Genomic DNA, 19,934 nt, shown 5'->3' with positions numbered 1-19,934 from the left:
ATTCACAATCAAGATCCCTTTGCAGACTGTATTCTCCTCAAACTTGATTTCCTACCTTTCTATTTTCAGCAAATCCCATCATAATACAGTCAGTCCCTTCGTTGAAGTCATTAATATAGATTATAAATATCTACATTGTTCCTATTAAGACCTGAGCACAAATCCTTGTGGCACTCTACTAATTCTAGTTTGCCAAGTTGAAAATGACCCACTTATCCTGACTCTATCTTCAGTTCATTAGTCAATGATATATTCATGCAAATATCACTCAACACATGACAACTTATTGAAAGAATTTTGAAAACCCAAATTATATCTATTACTTTTCCTTCAACCAATTGTTACATCCTAAGAAAACTTGACATTTGTCAGACATTTCCCTCTATCACAATCTCTAAAAATCAAATTACTGCCTTAACAATATACATTTTCTCAACAACAGTGCAGCTAGCATAATCCATCCATTTCTGTTCAGTCTCCCTACCCTGCCCATTTCTTCAAACAAATATTACATTGCAAATATCAACTTCCTGAGGCCTTTTCAGATTGTAGGAAATTTTCAAAGTTCCCATTTAATAAATCTGCATTTCTGCAGTGACTTAATCTTCGCTGATATAGCCATCAATTCCAGGTGTGTTTGGGGTGGGGGTGGGGAATGCTTGGAGAATGTGAGGACTGCAGATGGAGATCAGAATCAAAGAGTGTGGTGCTGAAAAAGTACAGCTGGTCAGGTAGCATCAGAGGAGCAGGAGAGTCGATGTTTCAAGCATAAGCCCTTCACAGGGGAAGCTTGTAGTCCCATTAGTTTTCCCCCTATACATTTTTCAGATGATCGAGGTTAAGTTCTTCAGTTTCTTTTGTCTTTTAATTTTTCTTGGGATGCATTCTGTGTATTCGGAGAACAAAGACATAATACTTTTAAAAATTGACCGATATATTGCAGGCATCACAGCTGGACCAGCATATATTGCCTTTCCCTAGTTGGCCTTAAAAAGGTGATGAGCTGCCTTCTTGAACCACTGCAGTCCATGTGCTGTAAGTAGACACACAACGTAATTAGGGAGTGTTCAGATTTTGACCCAGTGACAGTGAAATAATGATATATATCCAAGTTGGGATGGCAAGTGGCTTGTAGGGCAAATTAGTTGGTTGTTGATGTTCCAATCCTTAGAGATGAAATAATCTTGGGTTTGGAAGATGCTGCTAAGTAGCCTTGGTGAATTTCTGCAGTGGCTGTACACTGTGCTATTTCCGAGTATTGGTGGTTGAGGGAGTGAATATGGTGTCAATCAAGATGGCTTAGATGATGTTAAGTTTCTTCAGAGCTTCACTCATCCAGGCAAGTGAGGAGTATCCATCACACATAAGGGATGGGGGAGGGGGTTGGGGGAGAAAAGAGGGAGAGAGGGACAGTAGTCCTAATGTGGGGGTATAAGTCCTGTCCTGACAATGAAATCTAATTACAATATTGCAGAGACCTCAAATTAAATCTTCAGGTGTCAAAATAAACAATCCAGAAAATGATGATAGAAGCTGGTACAACTTAAATATGGCAGAAATAAATACAAATTTAAAAATTCATGTGAAAATGGTTTAATTTATCATTCAGTAGAGTAGTGTTTACAGTGGCATTTCATTAGGTTCCTACTGACATGATTGGCTACAAAAATAGACTCCAGGAGGAGCACCTTTACTGACTAAAACCATTCAAAAGTATGAAAATATTTCCTCAATGTATACTAGACTAGGTAAAACAATTACAGCAGCCACCAGGAACTAAATTATACATATATATTAAATATCACTAAATGTTCTGTAATTTAAAAATTATTTCTACATTTTCATTTCCATTTAAAGTTTGAGAACTCCCTTAGAAATATCTAAAACCATATAAAAAACCAGATAGTGGTATAAAGCTCCCCTATTAAAACTATTTGCACCCAGGCAGTTATTTAATTAAAATCCATCACATTCAGTGACTGTGCAAAGAGACAGAAAAGAAATGAGGAAAATATTCCATGGAAGGGTTGAAGCAGGACAATAGTGAATTAGGCACTAAATGATCTGGCATCTTCCCAAGTTGCCATCTGTCTCATGGAGCGGTCTTCTCCTAATGGGACCCCTCCTCCAACAGTAGGTCATGTAGTGTTATGGCACAAAGCAGAGTTCTCCCATCATCAATGTCAATCTGTTCACAAGAAAGAAAAATCATTCACAATCAAAACTGCTTCATAATTCAGTTCATAAGACACAGCAATTGCATCCATCTGAACTGACTGAAAAGACAAAGGAGTTGAGGTTGGCAATTGCTGATCTTTGCCACTCTACTTTTGGCAGGAATCCTCAGGTGAGGTTCCTCCTTTCTGGAGATTTTGAGCAGAGATTGAAGGCCCTGGGAAGTGGAGAAAGGAAACAACTTTGGGGTGGATGGAGAGCAGATCTGGTCTGGGACACATGAAAAAAAAAACAGCTTCCTGATTACATTTGCATGGGGACTTGTTTGAAAAGTAAAATCCATCTGTAAAACAGTGATGAGATACTTCTTCAAAAATGTCTGATTTGCAGTTAAGGAGATCAGAGAGCAATTGACTGTCCCAGACAACTACGACTGCAGAGGTGTCACAGCAAAACACACCATCAGACCATATGGATCACTTGGAGACAAGGAGTTTAAGGGAACAAGGAAGTATGACTGACAGTAGGTTTAGGGAGGTGGTCACACCACAGATATGTCAGTGTAAGAGGCCAGATCTTTGGCTCTCTGTCATTGATTTTGCTCTTCAGAGGGATATGTCAAGGTCCAAGCAATTGATTGTGATTATGGACTCTGGTCAGGGGCACAGATAGGCATGACATCAAGAAGTTTGATTTTGTTTCTGATTTACAGTATCCACAGATCTTTTGGTTTTTATGACATCCAGATGGTGTGCTGCATCTCTGGTGCCAGAGTCAAATGTGTCTCATAGCAGCTGCAGCAAATTCTTAAAAAGGGGAAGTGTGAGCAGATGGAGGTCCTTGTGCACACTGATGCCAATGACAAGTAGAGGAAGGGATAGGGTTCAGAGAGAGAATAAAAGGAAATTAGGCAGGTTAAAACTAGGACCTCAAGGGCAGTGACTATTCCTGCTACCACGGGACTGAATATAGGAATAGGAAGATAGGGCAGATAAATTAGTTAATTGATTGAATTTTGAGGTGATAAAGATCAACAGTGAGGGTAGAGCAGTGGATGTTATAGAGAATATAGAATATTGTCAAAGAATACAGCAAGATATCGATTAGTTTCAAATGTGGGTGAAGATGGACTTTAATCTGGGTAAGTGTGAGGCACTGCATTTTGGGAAATCACATGTGAAGTAAAAGTACAGACAGTTAATGGAAGGACCCTGAACAGCCTTGATATATAGAAGGAATCTTGGTGTTCAAGTCCAAAGCTCCCTGACAGTGGCCATAGAGTGAAGGCTCCATACGGCATGCTTACCTTTATTGGTTGGGGAATTGAGTACAGAGTCAGGATGTCACGTTCCAGCTTTATAAGGTTTTGCTTAGGCCACACTTGTAGTGTTGTGTTCAATAGGAAGGATATGGAGGCTTTGGACAGAATGCAGAGGAGGTTTACCAGGATGCTGCCTGGACTAGAGGGTATGAGAAGAGGCTAAAAAAAACTTGGTTGTTTGCTCTGGGGTGAAATAGGCTAAGGGGAGACTTGATAGAGGTCTATAAATTTTATGGAGATGCATAGATAGGGTTGACAATCAGAATCTTCCAGGGAGTGGTCAGATATCTGCAAGAATAATAGGGTTATAACAGGTAGAGGATTTTAACTTTCCAAACAGACTGGGACTGTCATAGTGTAAAAAGACTTGGATGGGTAGGAATTTAAGTTTGTTCAAAAAAAATTCTCTTATTCAATAGGTGAATGTACCTACTAGAGAAGGAGCACAACTCAACCTTCTCTTGGGAAAATACACACAGCAGTTGACAGAGGTATTAGTGGGGGAGCACTTTGGACCACTACTTTATTAGCTTCAAAATAGTAATGGAAAAGGATAGACCACATCCAAAAGTTAAGTTCTGAATTGGAGTAAGGCCAATTTTAAATGGTATTAGATGGGAACTTTCAAAAGTTGATTGGGGAAGCTGTTTGCAGATAAAGGGGTGTCTAGCACGTGGAAGACTTTCAAAATAAGGTAACAAGGAGTTTAAGGACAGCATGTTAGTGTGAAAGACATGGCTGCAAGATGTAGGGAACAGTGGATGAATAGGGACATTGAGTACTTAATCAGGTGTTCCGAGAACATTGTGGGAAGCTAGGGAGGAGACTGCAGGACCCTTTACGGAGATATTTGTATCATAAGTCACAAGTAGGATGCCAGAAGATGAGAGGGTGGCTAACGTTATGATATTGTTGAAGAAAGGTGGTAAGGAAAGGTTTGGGAACAATAGACATGTTGAGTCTGACATCAGTGGAGGGCAAGTTGTTGGAGGGGATTAAGACAGGATTTACATGCATTTGGAAAAGCAAGGACTGGTTAGGTATGGTCAGCATGGCTTTATGCATGGGAAATTGTTTCACTAACTTGAGTGTTTTTAAGGTGGTACCAAGAAGGCAGAGTGAAATATGTTGTCTACGTGGATGTATAGTACACTGGTTAGTAAGGTTAGATTACATGGGATTGGGGGGGGGAAGAAAGAGAAGAGGGACACATGTGCACACACGAAATGGTTACAAAATTGGCTTGATGTGGATGACAGAGGTGGTGGTAGAGGATTGTTATTCAGATTGGAGACCTGTGACCAGAGTATGCCACAAGGTTCAGTTCTGGGTCCACTATTGCGACAACAATTTGGATGAGAATAGAGAAAATATGGTTACTAAGTTTTCAGATGACAGCAAAATTGGTGGCATTGGAGGACAGTGAAGGTTATCAAAGAATAGAATGAAATAGGCCAAGTACTGACAGATGCAGTTTAATTTATAGACAAATGTGACGTGTTGTTTTTTGGCAAGGCAAACCAGGGCAGGCCTTATACAGTTAATGGTATGGCTCTGGGGAGCATTGTTGAACAGAGGGACCTAGGGGTGCAGGTTCATAGCTTCTTGAAAGTGACAGCACTGGTAGGCAGAATGGGAATGTTGGCATTTTAATGGTCAGTGCATGGAGTATAGGAATTGGGACATCATGTTACAGCTGTACAAGGACATTTCTAAAAGTGGCCTCAGCAAACTGCATACAATTCTGGTCTCCCTGTTATAGGAAGGAAGTTGCTAAACTAGAAAAAAGGGTACAGAAAAAAAAATTACAAAAGGCTGCTGCCAGAACTGGAGTGTTTGAGTTACAAGGAGAAGCTGAGACTTTCTTCCTCTGGAATGTTGGAGTCAGAGGTGACCTTATTGAGATTTATAAATGAGAGGCAAAGATAAGGTGAATAGACAAGGTCTTTTACCAAGGGTAGGGCAGTCCAAAACTAGACGGTCAGAGGGGAAAGAATTAAAAGGAACGTGAAGGGCAACATTTTCCACAGAGGATGGTGTGTATATGGAAAGACCTAGCAGAGAAAGTGGTAGAGTCAAGTACAATTGCATCTACATCATTTAAAAGACATTTGGACAGGTAAATGAATAGGAAGGGTTTTGAGGGATATGCAGGCAAATTGGACGAGTTCAGGTCAGGTTATCAACATGGAGGAGCTGGATCAAAAGGGTCTGTTTCTGTACTGTATGACTAAAATCATAAAAGTTAAATGTTGAGAAACTGTTCAAATCTGAGGTAACGTTTATAAATCACAAAAAGAGTCACTTTTTTCCTGACTGTACCAACCTCCATTAATCATCCTCTGCTTTGGAGTCTGTATCCCAGTTGAATTTTTGGAGTTTCTGTCCAGGTGTCCAAAACTCCTGCAACACAAAGTTGAAATCTCTCCATATTGAGGATTAAACTCTTAAAATTACGAGTTTAAAAAAAACCCACCTCCATCTGATCTCTGGGCACCTACTGCATTGGGAAGCTGCAAATGTCAAGGCCGTTGTTGCACATTTCTCCCATCCCACACCTGTCCCCCAGATCTTCCAACCTTTATGTTGCCAATGCCGCAGCTCCGCTTCGCCCTTCCCCCAATCATATCCTTCCTCTTCCAGCACTCCCTCCCAGCTTCAGCATTCCCCAACCCCTTCATCCTCTTACCCCATGCTGTCCCAGTAGCAATACCTACAATCGGTCAGTGAGAGCTGAGTCAGACTCGAGCGTGCTCTGAATCTCCAATAAAACTCCTAAAAAGTAAACAAAAACAAGAGTTGTATAGTTAAAACAAAATCAAACTATGCACTAATTCTAATACTGGGGTATGCTCCTACATCCCCATCAGAACCCCAGAGAAACAAAAATGGGCCAGAAGCACCCATATAAACACAATCTGAAAAAATCTAAAAGTGACTGTACTTACTCTCATCATTAAGCAGTGCATGCTCCATGATCTCTGCTGTTTTCCTTACTGAAAGAAATTTTGGATCAATTAAGCACGTGAAACAAGATCGGTTTATCAACCAACATATGAGCATTCATTATACCATGAAAATCTGAAATTGTATATGCACAAAAATAAAATCAGTACAAGCTATTTGATTATGAAGTCACATCTGACTTTTTGTTTAAAAGGATTTCTCTTGTTCAAAACCAAATACCTCCTGCCCTCAGCATTGTTCAATATTCTAGAGAAGTTAAGCAAGCCAGTAACAGTCAACAAAGGAGTCGGGGGGTGGAGAGAGAGAGAGAGAGAGAGAGAGAGAGAGAGAGAGAGAGACAGAGACAGAGACAGAGAGAGGGGTGGGGGGACAGACAGACAGAAAGACAAAGAGGGGGAAAGAAAGAAGGAGGGAGGGAGTGAGGAAAGAAACCAAAGTATGACAGCAAGAATCACTGATGTTAAGATTGTAATATGTATGGATTTGCTGCCAGTTACAGTATCACGAAGATAGTCTCCCCGATATCTACAGTTTGTCTTTGGATATTTTCAGGAAAAAAGTGAGGGCTGGTGATCAGAGTTGTGTGGAGTGCTGGAAAAGCACAGCAGGTCAGGCAGCATCTGAAGAGCAGAAGAAAATCGACGCTTATGCCCTAAACATGGATTCTCCTGCTGTTCGGATGCTGCCTGACCTACTGTGCTTTTCTAGAACCACAGTCTCCACGTTGGACATTTTCACTCAAGCACAAAAATTCAGTCCAGATCCAACTAGTAAAATTAACATAGCGGACTGACTTACCATCATCCTCACTCTTGGTCATTCCAGACAGCATTTGATGTGAATGCTCTGATTCTCTGTGATTCAACATCAACCAACATTATGTTAAAACAAGTGATGGAGCCTCAAATATTACTAACAAATTCAACAGGAGTGACTTGAAATTTACTCAACACATTAGTACATGGATAAGAGTAATTCGGAGGGGGGGGCTCACATAATACAAGATCCTGCATTTAAACACAAGGAACTTAACATTTAAACATTTGCAATACCTTCCATGTCTTCAATATCCATCAGAAATTCAAAAAACAACTATTGTGAAATATCACAGTAGCTAATTTCATCACTTCAGTATGCAAGTGTCACCTGCACAAAAGTATTGGTGATAAACAAGTTCCATCCAGGAGTAAAATAATCTAAGCTAAATGTGAAAATGGATCCTGTTGATGCAAATGTTGACATTGCTTCAAACACTGAACAGACTAGATCCCTCAATCAGCAGGATCACTGCAACCTCAACTTGAGAAACCAAGCTATTTGACAAATGGCCTCTAATCATCATCTTGGAAGCAAGGAATATGGGAAGATTAATTAAACCTTAGAGCATGATCCACTATTCAATGAAATGATGGATGATCTGCACCCTAACTGTATATAGCTTCCTTTATATTGCTTGGCACCTTTCAGTTAACAAAATTATTCTCCTCAGATTTAAAATTACTAATTAGCATCAATTGTTGGGTTCTCCCTTAGGAGTATCACTGAACATCTGGGCTAGTGGCTTTAAGCAAATTGGTGATCGGAGTTGTGTGGAGTACTGGAAAAGCACAGCAGGTCAGGCAGCATCTGAAGAGCAGAAGAAAATCGACGCTTATGCCCTAAACATGGATTCTCCTGCTGTTCGGATGCTGCCTGACCTACTGTGCTTTTCCAGCACCACATTCTCCATGTTGGAGATTTTCACTCCTAGGAAGTCACTGACTATCAACTCCTAATTTAAAACAGTCACCAATACATTTAGTGGCTGTATAGCATACATTAAAAACTTACTGAGAGTTGGCTTTCATGACTGCTCCATCTTGCACTGCTTTTTGTTGAGACGCCCTGGTTCCAACTCCATCATCAATATCAATGATGCATCTTGGTTCCACTACCCATTTTGATGAAACGGAGAACCTCTCAAATTCGGAAGGAGAGATGAGGTAAAAACCTGAAAAAAACAATAGGAACAGAAATTGCAGGATTAGCAAGTAATATTTTTGGTTCACAAGAAGGTATTTCCAAATCCTGGTAGCAGAGTAAGTTGGACCTTCTCAGACAGTTGGGATGGAACCATGAACAGAAGGCAGGAAGTTGGAAGACAGACCCATATAATTTAGAACAGAAGTAGAAGTAGGAGGTTGAGGACAAAAGTGTGCTTTTATGTATGATGAATTAATACATAAGAGAAGAAGAACTAATTTTAAACGAAAACAGATCCTGGACTGACTTATTACAGCACATCCTCATGATTCACTCAGTAGCTCGAGCTTGGCTGAGGTACTGCACTTCGTTAGGAGGTTGCTCGAAAGCAGCTTACTCCGAAACACATTTTCCCGTTACTGCAGGTTTACCAATGGGTGGAGTGATTTCTTCACAAAATATCAGAACTATTGCAGCATAGGTCATGGTGATTTGGCCCAATGTGTTTGTCCTAGTTCAAGTATTACTAGTGCCAAATCCCTGTAACGTTTCTGTTCAAATAGTCATTCAATACAGGCGACACAGTACCAGAGACCCGGGTTCGATTCCCGCCTCAGGCGACTGACTATGTGGCGTTTGCACATTCTCCCTGTGTCTGTGTGGGTTTCCTCCGGGTGCTCCGGTTTCCTCCCACAGTCCAAAAATGTGCAGTTTAGGTGAATTGGCCATGTTAAATTGCCTGTAGTGTTAGGTAGGGGAATGGGTTACGGGTCGGTATGGACTTGTTGGGCCGAAGGGCCTGTATCCACAATGTTAGTAATCTAATCTAATCATACTCTTGAATTGAACCTGCTGCCACCACATTTCCAGGTGGAGACTTCATACACTACCTACACCAGACTCACTTCTTTGCGAATCACTTGAAATCTGTCCCCTACTATTCTTGATCCTTTCACTAGTGGGAACAGCCACTCCCCAGCTATTCTATTAAGTCCACTCAAGGTTTTGAGGACATATCAGAGCTGTTCTTAGCCTCCTTCTTTCTAAGGGAAAATGGCCCAACCTGTTCAACTTATCCTCATAAATTAAGTTTCTTACCCCTTAGATTATTTTTTTTTTTAAGTTACACCCACACAAACTCCAATAAATTTGTCATTCAGAACAGTACACAGTACTGCAGCTGAGATCTAACAAGTGCCTTGTACTTATTGTATGACTTGGATATCAGCACCAAGCAGCACTTGCCTTGTCCAGACTTTGTGAAAACACAGGACGCAATTCCACTGACGTCTTCCTTCCTGATGCACTCGTACCGAACCTGACTTCGGAGCGTAGGGACAGAAATGACCTGGATATCGCCAAGGTTCGTAAGCACCAGAAGTCCATTCTCACTGTAATCTTCCACTCGATTGCTATTGAAACTGGCCACAGACACTTTCCGCACCCGAGACCCATCAATTGCTGTCAGTTTCAGCTTGTTTTTTGTGCTGACTTTTGGTAGAGTGAATATCTGGCAACAGAATGAGTAAAGCTTAAATCAGAGCACTTCATAGTTGCATAGCCCGAATTACTCATACCAGGACAAGTGTGTGAGATTGGGTTGCAGCTGAGTACAGGAATTTTGACTAATGGCAAGATCCTTAATTCAGCTGCCAATAGACAATAAAGCATTAAAAGATTACAGTGTTGGAGTGGGCAGAAGGATGGAGAGAAAAAAAAAGTGAAGAAAAAAAAGCACAAGGAGAGAAAATAAAAAAGCATGAGGAGAGAATGACACTCAGATGGGGAGCAGAGGGAAACAGTTGTCCCAGGGTTACAATGATCATCAAAGAAACTGAAAACAGTTATAGAACTACTGAACAGCTTGGACAAAGGAAATGGTGTGAGTAACTCAGACAGAAGTAACTTATTTTTAAACATCCATGGGATGTGGGCATTGCTGACTTGGGCAGTATTTACTGTCTATCCTGGATTGCCCTAGAGAAGGCATTTGTGAGCTGTTTTCTTGAACCACTGCAGGTGATGTTAGAAGGTAGAGATCCAAAGTACAGTTAGGGAGGTAGCTGCAGGATTTGTCCCAGAAGTGAATGAGGGAACGGTGATAGAATTGATCAGATGGTCCTGAAGCTGCTTAGGCCTGTTTACAGTGTGGTTCGCCACACAAGTTGTCCTGGGATGTAACTTAAATCAGGCTAAAATTTCATTTTGCTTAGACACGCTCCTGGCATGATCTCTTTTCTGAGCCAACATTGATCTCAGCTTAATGGCAATGGTAGAGAGGGAGATATACAGAACGGAGGTTACGGGTAGTGCTCAAATAATTCTGCAGCTGTTCATGGCTGACAACACTCTTCTAGATGCCTAATTGAGTTGCTATATCAGTTCAAAATCTGTCCCATTAGCAAAATGGTAATGCCACCCAACGCTATGGAGGATATCCAAGGTGAAGACAGGACTTCATTTCCTCATGCAGTGGTCATTGCTACCATTTTGGTCATGGGTGGATGTACATGGTGAAGGAGGACAACAGGAAGGTGTGCTGGGGGTTTCCTGGTCTGTGCTTGATTAATACTATGATGCCACAAATAAACAAACAGTCAGTGTTAAAGGCGCAGAGTAACCGCATCCCAGTTGGATATCACTGTGCTGTCACTTTGTGGTTCTGGTGTGATAGGGCATAATTGGGAAGGAATAAATGGCTCACATATTGTTTCTAAGACATGATTCCACATGTCAGGCTATTGCTTGACGAGTAACTGGAACAATTCTTTCCATTTCGGCACCAGCTCTCAAATGTTAGCAAAGAGACAATGAGGACCATGTTAGGCTAACGCCAGGTGGTCCGAGTATCTTGCCTTTTAGACTTGCTTTGATACAGCTGAAATGACTTTAGCAAGCCAGAGGGCATTTAAGCATCACGGTTGTGGGTCTGGGTCACATGTTAGCCATACCAGGTATGCACAGCAGATTTTAGCTCCCTTGAGAAAAGACTATAAAATGAACATATATTCAAACTATACAGAAGAGGATGGAGGATTCATTGGAATGAATCAGAGAATTTACATAACATGGAGAGTAGGAAAAGGCACTACTTGGATGGAATTACAACATCTGGACCGTCACTGCCTCAGGTATACCAAGTTTGTTAATTTGTCTAAACTTTAAATTTTAAAATCTGGTGATTTTTTTTTGGCTTACATTAGTTGAGCTTATCCAAAACAGTTGATTGGAAAGCAGCAACTGTCCCCAGGAGTTTTAACTGACTATTTCTGTGACCATGGTAAAATAAACTTTAAGTCTGAGAAGCTGGAGAGAAGACATATGTTCACTACCAGTGGCAGATGAAAAGACAAAGATCAAACAATTTACTCTCTATGGTACTGTTTGTGGGATTGAGCCAATTACCTTGAATTGCTCCTCAGATATGACCAGCAGCATGTGGTTCCCATGCATGTCCGGGCTCTTGGAAAGATCATGTGCTGCTTCTAGTGGTTCAGGGAGGAGAATTCCTCGACCATCTAGAATAAAGATCCCAACTACAGGAGCTCTGTGCATTAACTGGATTTCCTTTACTGTCAAGATAATGGAATAAGTTAACAGGATGTGACAGTGAAATAATTAAACACCATTAGAACAGAATTCTCTCTCAATCCAGTGTACAAGGTATGGTACTGGTATCTCTATTGCATGAAGTAAAAGTGTAATTAAAAACATGCACTGCTCTTGCTTGTTCAAGTTATCACTCTTTAGAATTCACCCTGTCAAAAGACTTACTGTCTTTTAATTCTTTCCTAAAGATTACTTTGTAATGCCCTCTCATCCACCAGACAAGGATATCATAGTAATTACAGAAACATGGTTTAGGGTTGGACAGGACTGGCAGCTTAAAGTTCCAGGAACGAGAGAATGGGAGACAGGAGAGCAGGGGGGGTGGGGGGGGGGGGGGGGGGGGGGGGGTGTTGGAGTAGCATTTTTGATAAGGGATAACATTACAGCTGTGCTGAGGGAGGATATTCCCAGAAATACATCCAGGGAAGTTCTTTGGGTGGAACTGAGAAATAAGAAAGGGATGATCACCTTATTGGGATTGTATTATAGACCCCCTCAGAGGGAAATTGAGAAACAAACTTCTAAGGAGATCTCAGCTATCTGTCAGAATAATAGGGCGGTCATAGTAGGGGATTTTAACTTTCCTAACAGACTAGGACTGCCATAGTGTTTAGGGTTTAGATGGAGACGAATTTGTGAAGTGTGTACAAGAACATTTGCTGATTCAGTATGTGGATGTACCTACTAGAGAAGGTGCAATACTTGACCTACTCTTGAGAAATAAGGCAGGGCAAATGACTTAAGGTGTTAGTGAGGGAGCGCTTTGGGGCCAGCGACCAGAATTCTATTAGATTTAAAATAGTGATGGAAAAGGATAGACCAGATCTTCTAAATTGGAGAAAGGCCAAGTTTGATTGTATTAGGCAAGACTTTCAAAAGCTGATTTGTGAGGGGGGTGGGCAGGATGGGGTGCAGATGTTTGCAGGTAAAGAGACAGCGCGAAAATGAGAAGCCTTCAGAAATGAAAGAGAGAGTCCAGAGACCATATATTCCTGTTAGGGTGAAAGGAAATGGTTGGTAGGTATAGGGAAAGCTGCATGACGAAAGAAATGGAAGGTTTGGTTAAGAAAAAAAAAAGGAGGAAGTGTGTGTCAGATATGGACAGGATAGAAACCTTAGAAGAGTATAAAGGCAGTACAAGTATACTTAAGAGGGAAATCAGGAGGGCAAAAAAGGGACATGAGATAACCTTATTTGCCAAAGCTAAGAAGAATCCAAAGGGTTTTTACAAATAGATCAAGGACAAAAGGGTAACTAGGGAGGGAATAGGGCCCCTCAAAAATCAGCAAGGCGGCCTTTGTGTGGAGCTGCAAGAGATAGGGAAGATATTAAAATGAGTATTTTGCATTAGTGTTTACTGTGGAAAAGGACATGGAAGATATAGAATACAGAGAAATACACAGACTTTTTTATTCAAGATGTTACCATGTTACAGAGAACATTGAGAGTATCCTCAAACTCTGTGGGAAGCTAGAGAAGTGATTGCTGGGCTTCTTACTGAGATATTTGTATCATTGATAGTCACAGCTGAGGTTCCAGAAGACTGGAGGTTGGCTAACATGGTGCCATTATTTAAAAGGTGGTAAGGACAAGCCAGGGAACTATAGACCAGTGAGTCTGACATCAGTGGTGGGCAAGTTGTTGGAGGTACATCCTGTCCCTCAGGACTCCACGTATTTGGAAAGGCAAGGACTGATTAGCAATAGTCAACATGGCTTTGTGCGTGGGAAATCATGTCTCACAGACTTGATTGAGTTTTTTTTTGAAGAAGTAACAAAGAGGATTGATGAGGGCAGAGCTGTGGATGTGACCTATATGGACCTCAGTAAGGTGTTTGACAAGGTTCCCCATGGAAGACTGGTTAGCAAGGTTGGATCTCACTGAATAGTGAGAACTAGTCATTTGGAGACAGAACTGGCTCAAAAGATAGAAGACAGAGGGTGGTTTTTCAGAACTAGAGGGTGTGGGATTAGAGCAAGAGGGGAAAGATATTAAAAAAGGGACCCAAGGGGCAACTTTTTCACGCAGAGAGTGGTATGTGTATAGAATGAGCTGCTGGAGAAAGTGGTGGAATCTAGTACAATTGCAAGTTAAAAGGCATCTGGATGGATATCTAAATAGAAAAAGGGTTTGGAGAGATATGAGCCAGGTGCTGGCAGGTGAGACATCTGGTCGGCATGCTAGAGTTGGACGGAAGGGTCTGTTTCCATGCTGTACATCTCTACAATCCCAAAGATTGGAAGAAAGTCTCTGTCAGCAGGGACAGTATTGCAAAAAAAAAAATTTTAAAAAAGTCCTTGTTTGGGTTAGGATCCAGCAGTGAATAAACCTGAGGCAAACAATAAGTTTTAAGGGTGGTCTATTTCAAAAACAAATTAAGGCACTATACGGAGGTCTGATTTCCATCACACGTGATGGATAACAATGAATGTATTTAGTCATAGCTGCAAGGCTCAGGTAGGCTCCCACATTATACTGTCAAAGACAGACATGGTCTGCTGAGTGAATGGACATAGCAAATACAGTACTGCCATTCCGATTTTCAAATGGGTCTTGACTAACTGAAGCGGAAGGCTGTGACTTAAGAACGGAGTGTATTAAAGTCTTTGATTGAATGAACTAAATCCCATTTGGCTCCAACAAAATTGCTTTGTCCTGTCAGGATGGCATGATGGGAGTGTGATTAGCACTGCTGCCTCAATGCCAGGGAGACTGAATCAATTCCAGTATTGGACAAACTCCACAAACTGTCTCCCAATCTCCCAGTGTCTATGTGGATTTCCACTGGGTGCTCCAGTTTCCTCCCACAATCCAAAAATGTGCAAGTTAAGTACATTAGCCATGCGAAATTGCCCCATGGAATCCAGGGGTGCGCAGGCTAGATAGATTAGCCATGGGGGGGGGTCAGATGTTTGGTACAGAATTGATGGGCTGAATGACCTTGATTTGAACTGTAGTGATTCTATGACACAGCTGACAGATTTCATTGTTGTGGTTCTGTTCGCCGAGCTGGGAGTTTTTCCTTGCAAACGTTTCGTCCCCTTTCTAGGTGACATCTTCAGTGCTTGGGGGCCTCCTGTGAAGCGCTTCTGTGCTGATTCCTCCGGCATTTATACTGGTTTGAATCTAACGCTTCCGGTTGTCAGTAGCTGTTAAGCGAACAGCTACTGACAACCGGAAGCGTTAGATTCAAACCAGTATAAATGCCAGAGGAATCAGCACAGAAGCGCTTCACAGGAGACCCCCAAGCACTGAAGATGTCACCTAGAAAGGGGATGAAACGTTTGCAAGGAAAAACTCCCAGCTCGGCGAACAAAACCACAACAACGAGCACCTGAGCTACAAATTTTCTCACAAACTTTGACAGATTTCATTTCTCAGAAAGGGAGGACAGATTGTATTTATTTATAACGATACATTAAGAATGGAGTTTCTCCAGCATTGCCTGTTTCCAGATTTCCAATACCAGTAGTAGTTGGCTCTTGTTCCATTAGAGATGCTGTTTGTTATATCATACATGTTTAGCAATTGGTATTTGCTATGGTTTCTACGATAATTTGGTTGTACATAAAGTAATTTTCAACTGGCATTTTTAAATAACCCTGTTCAGTATTATAGTCATAACCCGAAAGAAAAGCAATGGTATAGTTTGTAGATTTAGTTACCCAGAACCTCGAAATTGACCATTCCTTCTGGGCAAGTGGTAACAGTGTTGGATTTGTTTCCAGCATTCCAACAAATTCTGGTTCTGTCTTAACATTCATTTGTAGTACTGATTGGACTTCACTAGACAGACATTAGAAGCAAATTCTTTGGGTGACTGTTCTTCAAATCTGTATAAGTCCACAGAATAGCCAGTTCAGCATAGAATGCAAGCCAAAAGCAAGATTCAGGCCTACTGTAGTAGTCGTCATCTATGACTGTCTGAGCTGTTGGGAGACCGCCTATAGACAGATTTAAAAATGATATAAAGCAGAATACCAGAAAGAACGAGGAATTATTACGTACCAGACCCATTCCCCTCAGGAGAGGGATGATCCCCAACAAGTCAAGTAGTAATGTCATTCTAAAGAGGTTTCTCTATGATGCAAAATTGTGGAACGTACTCACCCTGAGTTGCAGTGACAGGCTCTTCCATCCTCCTCTCCACCGATGGAATGGTAATAGCATATGCAAATATGGTCCCACCATTGGTACCAGCCCACAGTGACGGCCCATGGTAAGATCCTGAAACAAAAAAAGTGCAACTTCAGGATACAGTATGTAGCTTAAAAAGGTGGAAGTAATCACCATCTCATTATCTCTATCAGCCTCCTGATGACATCTGATAAAAGTTCAAAGGTTACTAAGGGGAGACAGTGGCCTCATGGAATTGTCACTGGACTGTTAATCCAGAGACCCAGATAAATGTTCTGGGGACCCAGGTTTGAATCCTACAACAGCAGATGGTGGAATATGAATTCAATAAATACCTGGAATTAGGAATCTAAATGATGATCATGAATCCATTGTCAATTGTCAGAAAAACCCATCTGGTTCACTAGTGCCCTTGGGGGAAGGAAGCTACCATCCTTACCTAGTCTGGCCTACAGGTCATTCTAGGCCTACAACAGTGTGGTTGACTCTTAATAGCCCTCTGCACAAATAAGGATGGATAATAAATGCTGGCTTAGCCAGTGACATCCTCATCCGGTGAATGAATATTTTTTTTTTAAAAACTGTATAGTGTAGAAGCAAGTAGATCACACAACATGGGTTGTAAGCCCATTGGAATAGAGAAGATTAAGACCAAAATAAAACCAAAATACTAATGCTGTTGGAAATTGGAAATAAAAACCAAAGTGTTGAGGTCTCCAGGCTGAAACATTAAGCAGTTTGCTCTCCATACAAACTGCCAGACCTGCAAATGTCCTGCGTTTTTCATTTGTAGTAGGGAATGTTCTTTGATGGACAAAGGTGAGATGGCTGGTGTTCCCATGGATCTTTTCACTGTTTGTTTTAATAAAGTAGTACATAAATATATGCACCAAGTATACAAGTTTGCAGAAGGCATTCAATTAGGAGACACAATCCGTTGAGATGAGGAAACAAAATTATAAAAAGGGCATTAAAAAAAAGATTTTGTGAATGGTTTAAACTTTGTGCAGCCAATACCTTTCTGCAGAACTGCATGTCGCTAATTTTCACCATATCTTTTGTATGAAGCCTGTAACAGAAACTAGCTTTACCTACAGCAAGATAGAAAACTAATTGTACGGTCACTCTTTTGAGCATGACAAATTCCATACATGATGATGAAATCCAAAGTTATCCAATGGATAGAAAAGGATTACAGGGGCCAACTAAAAAAGACAACTTCTCAAGTATTGCACTTCACTGAAACAGAAATGAACTTTAAAAATAGGTTTCTAATCAACAGCTCAATTGGTAATATTCTCTCACCATCTCTTACAAAAGAATCTGCAAAATAAAGTGATCGAACAAATCCAGTAAAGGAGTCGTCAGCAGATCGAGCCTCAATTCTGCGCTGCACTGGGGCCAGCTCCATCTCATTTAATGCTTCCCGATCCATCCTAGCATTGGCCTCTTGTACCTAGAGAGCAGCAAAGGGGGAGGGAGGGAGGGAGAGTGAGAGTGAGAGTGTGAGAGTGAGAGTGAGAGTGAGAGACATCAGTAGTAAGAACATGCACAAGTCAGTACAAAACTTGCAAGATCATAGCATCACAACAATTAGCAGGAGTAAGCCATTTAGCCCTTAAAGCCTGCTCAACTATTCAAGACAGCGTGGCTGATGGAGTTAAGGTCACAATCCTGTATTCACCTCAACATCCTTGAGGATAAAAAACCTCTGCTCTCCTCAGCCTTGAATAAAATGTAGCACAGTCCCTATTGCTCACTGGGGGTGGGGGGAGGAGAATTCGGAAGAGTCAAAATATCCTTTAGAAGAAATTCCTCAGGTGGAAGAGACAATTTTTGCCACTGTGTGTTAGATATCCCAAAAAGAGGAAACAACCTTTCCAACATCAACCCTGTCAAATCTTAGGTTTTAGTAACACCACTCATTTTTCTAAATGAAGTTGAATAGGAGCCCAGCCTAGTCAAAAAGCGCAGCAAGTCAGGCAGCATCCAAGGAGCAAGCGAGTTGATGTTTCAGGCATAAGCTCTTCATCAGGAATTCCTGAAGGACTTATGCCACAAATGTCAACTCTCCTACTCCTCAGTTGCTGCCTGACTTGCTGCGCTTTTCCAGTGCCACACGTTTGGACTCTGATCTCCAGTATCTGCAGTCCTTATTTTCTCCTATGAGCCCAACCTACTCAATCTCTTCTGAACCCTTCATCCCAGGATTCAGCCTTATAAAATCACTTCCAACACAGGTAAATCCATCCTGAAGTAAGGAAACCAAAACTATATCCCTGTGATCTCAAAGCTCAGTTCAGTTGTAGTAAGACATCCCCATTTTTATATTCCATCCCTTTGCAAAAAAGCTTACACAATTTGCATAATTACTTGCATAACCACATGCTAACTTTGTGAAGCATGTGCAAGGACACCCAGATCCTTCTGTACCAGAGTATACTGCAGTCTCTCCCCACTTGGGTACTATTCTGCTTTTAACTTTCTGTTCAGCTTAGCAACCTCAAATTTTCCCACACATTGTCCGGTGTCAAAGTTATACACAACTTTTGATATCCCTTTGCTGACTCTAGATATCCTTCTCACATAAATCACTGCTATCTAACTTGCTATCAGAAAAATTTAGCTACAATACTAATCAGTCCCTTAACCTAAGCCTCCATCTAGGTCCCCACGTAAGGGGCAGCATATCTGAAAATGGGGTGTTAACCCTGTGAAGATACAAACAGGACTACTTGCATCCTAAACAGCACATATCAACAAGGGGGAGGCATATCAGAATCACTGCACAACAAATGGACCAGATTGAAACTCTGCAAACTGCCATTGAGTAATGAATGTCATTGGACAATTAAGCAACTCACTGGAGGCAGAGGCAATCTACCAATCCTGAATGATGGGGAGCCAAGTGCATTAGTGCAAAAGACAAGGTAGAAACATTTGCAACAATCTTCAGCCACAAGTTCCAAGCATGATGATCCATCTCAGCTTCCTCCAGAGATCTCCAAATTGTAGATGCCAGTTTTCAGCCAACTTGATTCACTCCATGTGATAAAGAAACAGGGCTATTGTCCCTGACAATATTCCAGTAATAGTACTGAAGACTTGTTCTCCAGAACATTCCATAATCTAGCCAAGTTGTTCTAGGACAGCCACAAGATTGGCATCTAACTCAAAAGTGGAGAAAATTCCCCAGGTATGTCCAATATGCAAACATCAGGACAAAACCAATCACTGCCCCATCAGTCTATTCACAAATCATCGATAAAGTGATGAAAGGCATCAGAGCCATCAAGCAGAACTCTCTCAGCAATGCCATTTTGGATTCTGCCAGGGCCACTCAGCTCCTGACCTCATTGCATCCATTCAAACACAGACAAAAGAACAGAATTCCAGAGGGGAGGGGAGAGTGACTGCCTGAGTGAGGGCATCAAGGAGCCCTTTAAAAACTGGAATTAAATGGGTATTAGGGCAAACTCTCCACTGGTTAGCATCATAACTGGCACATTGGAAGAAGTTGGAGGTCAGTCACCTCAGCTCCAGGACATCTCTGGAGGATCTCTGCACACCTTAGGGTAGTGACCTAGGTCCAACTACCTTCAACTGCTTCATCAAGGACTTCCCTCCATAAACAGGCCAAAAGTGGGGGATATTTACTAATGATTACATAAACGTTCAGCAGCATTTGCAACTCCTCAGATACTGAAGCAGTTCATGTTCAAATGTAACAAGACCTGGGAATATTCAGGCTTTGTCTGACAAG

The 19,934-nt window shown here is 41.4% G+C and overlaps 1 protein-coding gene across 4 annotated transcripts in view; it reads right to left on the bottom strand.

The window, feature by feature from the left end:
• Positions 1-1,577: 1,577 nt before the first annotated feature.
• The window catches only part of llgl2 (LLGL scribble cell polarity complex component 2), a 96,329-nt gene continuing 77,972 nt past the window's right edge, over positions 1,578-19,934 (bottom strand). For all 4 annotated transcript variants that reach the window (XM_060844220.1, XM_060844223.1, XM_060844221.1 and 1 more), the window contains exons 18-27: positions 17,477-17,627; positions 16,145-16,261; positions 11,831-11,997; positions 9,671-9,935; positions 8,294-8,453; positions 7,262-7,317; positions 6,445-6,492; positions 6,214-6,271; positions 5,823-5,899; positions 1,578-2,188 (exon numbers count right to left, since the gene is read on the bottom strand). In XM_060844220.1, coding sequence (XP_060700203.1) covers positions 2,184-2,188; positions 5,823-5,899; positions 6,214-6,271; positions 6,445-6,492; positions 7,262-7,317; positions 8,294-8,453; positions 9,671-9,935; positions 11,831-11,997; positions 16,145-16,261; positions 17,477-17,627 — 1,104 coding nt within the window. In that variant the 3' untranslated portion in view covers positions 1,578-2,183. The remainder of the gene's footprint in view (positions 2,189-5,822; positions 5,900-6,213; positions 6,272-6,444; positions 6,493-7,261; positions 7,318-8,293; positions 8,454-9,670; positions 9,936-11,830; positions 11,998-16,144; positions 16,262-17,476; positions 17,628-19,934) is intronic.

The sequence above is a fragment of the Hemiscyllium ocellatum genome, chromosome 25 (assembly GCF_020745735.1).
Source record: "Hemiscyllium ocellatum isolate sHemOce1 chromosome 25, sHemOce1.pat.X.cur, whole genome shotgun sequence".
NCBI lineage: Eukaryota > Metazoa > Chordata > Chondrichthyes > Orectolobiformes > Hemiscylliidae > Hemiscyllium > Hemiscyllium ocellatum.
Note: the sequence above shows the minus strand (reverse complement) of the source record. Positions and strands in the feature narration are given on the sequence as shown.